The 7151-nt window shown below is 38.4% G+C and overlaps 1 protein-coding gene across 4 annotated transcripts in view; it reads right to left on the bottom strand.

Moving 5' to 3' along the window:
- Window positions 1-2782: 2782 nt before the first annotated feature.
- Window positions 2783-7151, bottom strand: part of tspan4a (tetraspanin 4a) — a 120604-nt gene continuing 116235 nt past the window's right edge. For all 4 annotated transcript variants that reach the window (XM_018683418.2, XM_018683419.2, XM_018683416.2 and 1 more), the window contains 2 exons: window positions 6292-6375; window positions 2783-3342 (listed from right to left, as the gene is read on the bottom strand). In XM_018683418.2, coding sequence (XP_018538934.1) covers window positions 3274-3342; window positions 6292-6375 — 153 coding nt within the window. In that variant the 3' untranslated portion in view covers window positions 2783-3273. The remainder of the gene's footprint in view (window positions 3343-6291; window positions 6376-7151) is intronic.

Genomic DNA, 7151 nt, shown 5'->3' with positions numbered 1-7151 from the left:
ATTTCACTGTTGTACTAGAATCACAGTTACTGAGCCATTAGTGGCAGGGACATGGACATACTGTACATTATGTGCCCTTGCTCTTCTGTAAAAAGCTTACACAACATTCTCTAAGTTCTAGCTGAAGAGAAAACCAAACAGTGGGTCCATTTTTGTGTGGTGAGGTTTTAGTGGGAGTTCTTTGTTTTAACTGAAGGCTTGAGGTTGAGGATCGTCATTTTCATTTATTGTTTTTATTTATTGTTTCATAATGCCGATGTTGTGAAGCCTTTTGAGACTCTAACTGCATTCAAGGGCTGTGCACATAAACTTGACTTATTTCTTAATAAAGTCTGGAGGGCTGCATGAAAAAAAAAGGTGTAAAGGTCCAGAGCTTATATTTGACCAAACGCCTAAAATCAATATGTGAAAAGCTGGTGGTATTTGGTTTGGTGTCAGTAATCTGAGGATATAGTCTACATCTGTCTTGGCTTTTTCAAACTACACCATTGCATGGGAGCTTTATTGTGGGCGTGTGTTAAAGCAAAAATAGAAGTTTGCTATATGTGACAGTAGAAAGTCCAAGGGTCCAGGCCCATCAGACTGACAACTAAGATATCATTGTTTATAATCATTGTTAGAATACAACCAACCGTGATCTGACACAGTGCATTTAACTGCCTGTTCTAGGTAACTGGAGGCAGTTGTAGAAATATGCTTAGGGTAAAATTTGCTGGAGAATGACTTGTTTAAATGAGAATATACTGTGTCTGTCTGCATGCAAGCCATTTGATAAACTGCTGAGCTGCCTGTGCTTTACCTTGCCTCTCACCCAGTACAAGCTGCGATAAGATTGAATGACTTGCTGCTGGAAAAATTAATGTTAGAAAGTTGGTTTGACAATGCGAATGACAAGATCTCTTGTAGATGGAAATGCTGTTCAGTTAAAATCGCTGGTAGCTACTAGTACAGTTTGTGGATCCTCCGTAAGATTTTTGATCCAGCACAGTGTTTGTCTATGGAGCATGATGGCCTACAAGACCCTTATGTATAGTGCTGGGCTTTGAGGAATGGCAGGATAGTGTGACCCACACTGGCATTAAAAGGCTTTTTCAAATACGCAGTCATAATAAAAGGAACAGATGGAAAATGATGAATACGTTTTGCTGAGCCACACGTCTCTGTAAATAATTTGTTCAGTGACATTCAAAGATTTGTGTAGTCATTAGACTGTGGTCTGTACAAGCACTGTTTGCAAGGTAGTCCCAGTTTGTGACATTCAAGTCTCATTTTCAAAAAATAGATACCTGGTGATCTTTGAAAAACCCAGAGGGTGGTTTGGCAACCATTACTGCTGTTCTGAAGTTATTACTAGAATCTTTAAGGACTCTAACAGCAAATATTTTTCATCCAGATGATTAGAGGAGCGTTTGAGGAATGTGGAAATACATTCAGAACAGCAGTAAGTGTTGTTAAATGACTGGAGAAAAGGGATGCTTAACTGTGTTTTGTGATGGTAAAAGAGGCATGAACAGAGGCCGTTTGTAAGATTCATAGCTCAGCAGTCACATATTTGCAAAACAGTTGTCACATCATGATTGTTTCTGTGGCTCTTGCAGTCTGTCACCAAGATTAGCTGACAGTGATGCTTTCAGTCCCTAGTTGTGGGAGCTCCACTACTAAAAGCCACCGATTAGACCCGTGACACTGATGGTTCAGTGCTATCAGTCCAGTTTGAGGATTCAGTGTTTAAGTTCATTCATACATGTTCTGAATAGCTCTAGCTGCAGCATCAAAGTCTGTATTATTATTTAAAAACAGTTGTTGCCTTTTTTATTTAACATAATGGTTTCTCATAATTTTCACTTTTCAACACAGGATAGTGCATGTTGAACACAACATATGTCCGGGGAAAAAAGGCAGAAGGAGGAAGGAAGAAAAAAGGCCAGGAAGGTGCACACTAAAAGAAAAAAAAAATAGTGCTGCCTGTTATAGCTTCATCTACTGGTTGACTTGTGTAATTTCATTGGCTGACTTCAGCAGGGAAATTTGAAACATTTCCACAGACTTGATTGTTCTGGGACTTTTGCTCTCAGAGGTCCAGATTATTTTAAAGCAAAAAAAAAATAAAACAGAAGCAAAGGGAAAAAATCTAACAAATGCAAAAAGAGTTCCAGCACCTGCAGTGCCTGGACCTCAAGCTGCATCTGAAAACATCTCTTTAAGCTTTTTTCCTATGGGGCTATTTAATCAAAGTGTGTCTCTGGTGTACTTATAGCCCGGATTATATTTGACAACCAAAGGCAGAGAGAAAAGGAAAAAAAAGTGGAACTTAAGGAGTCACAAAAGGGCCAGAGGAGGCTTCAAAGCCTGCAGATGAATCTTTATCATTGGAGCTGAGATTGGTGCTGGGAGGGAAATTGCCCCAGGCCAGTCTGGAGGATCCTGCTGCTGTTCATTTAAATTCCTCTGACAGGATCTTCTTACTGTAGTTGGTGCAATTCTCAGGTCCCACGTAAACCCATCCAGTAAAAAAGCCACATTGTCCGTAGTGCATGAAGTCATAAAGCGGTTCATTTCATTAGATATATCTAATTAATGCCTGATTAGTTAGGTGCTACAAAATATTTTAATGACTCCAGTATGTCTCAGCAGAGGGACTATATTAACAACTTTATATTCTGGGGTTCCTGGCAATTTTCCACTATCCCTCCTGTTTGTCATCCAGGGTGTCAGGCATAAATACAGCAGGATTACACATAAAACCCTTCAGCGTTTCCTGTTGAGGAATGACAAGATGCTGTTTAGTCGAGCCAAAAACATTTATTACACACCATCGCAGGAGAACATGCACTTGCAGTACTTCACACGGTGCACTTTCCCAACGTTAGCTCTCATTTTGAAAACACATACAAAACATAAAATAATTTAAAAAGAAAGCACATATTAAAAAAGGGGTTACACTTTTTCTTTTTTATACATGTTCATAATACTGCTTCATCAAATGTATATCACAGAAATTAGCTTTTGACACAGAGCAAACCATATGAACCAACTCAGGTATTACACTGACACTGTGCTTGTTGATAGTTAGCGGAAAAAACTGTGAACTGGTGACATCCGAGAGCGAATGTCACAGAGAGGGCAAGCATGGGAAAGAAGAGTCTGCTTGGGGGGAGGAGGAGGAAGAGGAGGCGGAGGAGGAGGAGGAGAAGGAGGATTAGGGTGGGTCTATATCTGTCCCTCTCTGGTGAGAAACAATCCAAATGTGCTGAAGGGCAGAAAGATCAATTGCTAGGCGTAGAAGGTTTCTACTTTCACCGCCTGACAGAACATAGTCATAGAGAAGACCAGGCCCAGGATCTGCACAAACACAAGAAACAAATCAGGCATTAATGTAAATTAAGATGTCTCCATGATGTGTAAAGTCACAGTGAAATTAAAAGGAACTTTTCTGTTTGCTTGGCTCACTCTCTGTATCATAAGGTACACCTGTGTGACAGTAAATGCCAAAAAGATTAATTTGCTCTTAGTGTTACATTCAAATCTCATTACGTTTATTTCTTGGATAACAATAAGAGGAGCATCTGCACACTCCAATCTGTGCAATATTCATTCATTAAATATCGCACAGATTGGAGGGTGTAGGTGCTCCTCTTTTTATTATCATTATTATTATATTGTATCTTTGCTCCAGCATCTCCAGAAAGTCTTTATCTGGTGATCAGTGATTCTGTATTTTATTCTACCCCATTTCATCTGAAATGGCAAAACAAAACGCCATGGATCCTGCATGAACACAATATTTTGTGCTAAAATTGAAACAGTTACGGTTATTTCACAGTTTCTGTATCTGTGTGTTGGTCTCTGATTTTCTTTCTTACTTACTTAGCAATTTATGTAATAGGAAAATTTCAGGAGCTTTAAAGGTGCTGTATGTAAGTTTCTGCTGTTGCTACATTGGTTGCTTGAGGTTGGAATATGCCCTCTGGATAGTGTTATTTCTTCATCCTTGTATGTCAGACTGAGAGCAGACTGGACAATACAGTGACACACTATCAAGAAGTGGTGGGCCAGGGCTAGCTGGTTAGCATGCTAACTTCAGTAGAAGAGTAGAAGTTAACTTGAAACAGGAGTTAACATTGGCATTGCTTCTCATCACTGGAGACAGCTCTTGACGAGTGAAGGAGTAAAGTTTAATGCTGAACTCATAATGTTTCTTCTACTAGACTGGTAAGTAAACAGTTGTTAATGTTAACACTGGCTATGTAGCGATAGCAAAAACTTAAATGTAGTACCTTTAAATGACGTTAACAGACAATTTTTGAGTTAAACAGTTGGTTTTATATTATTTCAATGTCATTTTTGTTTGATTTTTTAACATTTAGCGAGGACACAACAAATGGGCCAATTTACAGTTTGTTCAGTTGATCTATGAGCATTATTATGTAGAGTTAAACTGACAGCTGATTAAAGTAGGAAAGAGATGAGTTACTGATTGCCTAACTTGGACAGTTTCAGTGCTGCGGGAAGTTTTTCTCAAGGTGAGAGTTGTATCTCTTCTCAAGGCAAATTTGCAAAGCGTTGTGTGTGTGTATGAATTAATTAAGCCACATAATTGCACTTAATCTGTTTTACTGTACTACACATCATACTAATAAGTTCTGTAACAGACTGTAGCACTTTCCTGTAGACCCTGTGGTGTTACTCCCATCAGGACCACAGGTCCTTTTTGGAAACTGTGATGAAAGACTTCCTAGAGGGCTTCAAACACTTATTTTTGTCCATGACTAGGATACATGAGAACATTTTGCCTTTTTTCCACACTACAGTTTTTTCACTATTTTGTGGAGGATGTCAGTAAACAATTTTTTATCAATCCATAGTCCTGAGACTATCTCACAGACTGTCTAAATATTTGGATTTATGCATAAGAATATTCTTATATAGATTTTACTATCAACACTTCCTGTGTCTAGTGGTATATGTAAAAAAAACTTTTTTTTCTATTCCTTAAATACATTACAACCTTTCCTAAAAAGCTCTAAAAATATTTATATTTTTGAAATCTTTGCTGGAGGGGTTTTTGGGAGATGCCCTCCTGTTAAATACAACCCCATTCATCATCTGAGCCAGCAGCTTATTAAAACCTATAGTTACATTTTATTGTTAGGTGACCTCTAGCAGCTGTACTGATAGAGGATGGATGGGTCAAAAACAGGACTTTCACAGGTTTTATCACAGTTACCATGGCAACCATGGCCTTGTATGCCTGTTGCTGGTATACTCCTATGGATAGTATCTGAGAGAAGGGACAAGCTACATACATTTTGCTAAACCACAGCCACTGTGACCACAAATGATAATTACAAAATAATAATTAATCCTGAAAAGTTCATTGACTCTCCTTACATGTAAACAGACTATTATAGTTTTGTTTCTTACATATTGTGTCTGTCACTAAGTATTTGTATAATTTCATAGGAATCTGTATAATTTATTTTCATGTGTTTTGGCTTCTTGGTAGTTTTAAAGTTTGTATAATTTACAAAAGGCGTATTCAGACTTAAAGCTGAGTTTGTGGATAGATAACATAGGATACCATGCATGTAACGTACGGGGAGATAAAAAGCCGCCAAACCCAGAACCCAGACTCCAGAGGGTTTTAATGTATTTAAGAAAATATTGAATCAACTTTCATGTGCAAAAGGAGGAATGAGTTATTTCTTGATAGATAAACATGCTTTACATAAATGTGCTTTATTTGTTGTCCTTGCTTGAGCAAAAAGCATAACTGAATAGTTATATGTATTATATAATGCTGTGAGTCAGCTGGCAAACATCATAGATATCTGAGATATTTGAGATAAGTCTGGCAGAGATTAGTTTTTCCTTCTTGTTTTCATTTTGCTCCATGTGGGCTTTTCAAAAAGGTTCCTGAGAATATTAACGTGTGACTAAAAATGAGCCAGCAGCGTCACAGGAACCCCATGTGATCGATGTTTTCAAGAGCAGCACATTTCTCATCTCAGATTGTGGAAGCACATCACGTACTGCTTGGCTGGAGAGGAAATAAAAGAATTTTATGGAAAGTCAAAGCCATCTATGTGGTCTTCAGTGGTAACACAAGAGGTTTATTCTAACTCCTGCTGTCTACAGAAACCTGGCGCTCAGTTCTTAATGCAGAGGACACTGGAAGTATTAGGTTTATTTATCACTGAGTAAGAGCCTCTGTCTGAGGCTGTAGATATCAAGAACTGAGTTAATGACTGCTGAAAAAAAGAATTCATACAACTTAAAAGCTGTAATTACCTGAGTAAGTGCTGTGCATAGAGCGAAGATCCAAAGTGCTGCCAGGTTCTCATTAAGCCAGTCCTTTACCCGCTCGTAGCACGGCTGTGGAGACACACACATCCACACAATATGATCAAACATTAGCCGACAAATGTAAACTCACCACTTTGATGTCTAGCGCTATACACAATAGGATGATATACCATTTACTGTGAGTCTTCTCCTCCTGTATAAAGAAACTGTGATAGAAAATGTCTCCTGTGGCAACATCCTTGTCTCCCACTCTCTCTTTCTCTTCCTCCTCCTCTGACCTGATATTCTTTGGGAAAACTTTCCAAATTTCAAGTCAAGTCCCCACCCTCCTTGTCTCCCTTCAGCTTTACAAACAGCAGCACATGCACCGGAGGCATCATTTAGACATAAGAATGGACTGAATTTTCCATGTCTGACATTGTTTGAATGCATTCTGAAGGCAACTCAAAAAAAATAAATAAATAAATAAATCCTCACCCGCTTACTGCTTCACCATTTCTTTTTCTTGTCACTAACACATTTTCAATACCTAGAGAACATTTCAAAATCACTTTTGAAACTGTGGAAAATGTCCCTGAGCCGTGAAGTGCCTGGCAGGCAGAAAGAAAAGAGAGATAATTATTATTAATAGAAGGAGGGGTGCAGTGCACTTCTGGGTCAAGGATGTAAGCAAGTAATGAAAAGGAGATAAATTTTGAAAGCAAAGAAAGTGGCTTTCAAAGAGTTGAAAGCTGACATTAAAAGTGACGGGAGTAGTATTTGGCACATGCAAAGATTTGTGTGCCAAATCAGGTGTTTGATTATGTTAGTTACACTGGAGAAAAGACAGTCTGACATACAGTAGT

The sequence above is a fragment of the Lates calcarifer genome, linkage group LG2 (genome assembly GCF_001640805.2).
Source record: "Lates calcarifer isolate ASB-BC8 linkage group LG2, TLL_Latcal_v3, whole genome shotgun sequence".
Classification (NCBI taxonomy): domain Eukaryota; kingdom Metazoa; phylum Chordata; class Actinopteri; family Centropomidae; genus Lates; species Lates calcarifer.
This window is presented reverse-complemented; position numbering and strand designations above follow the sequence as displayed.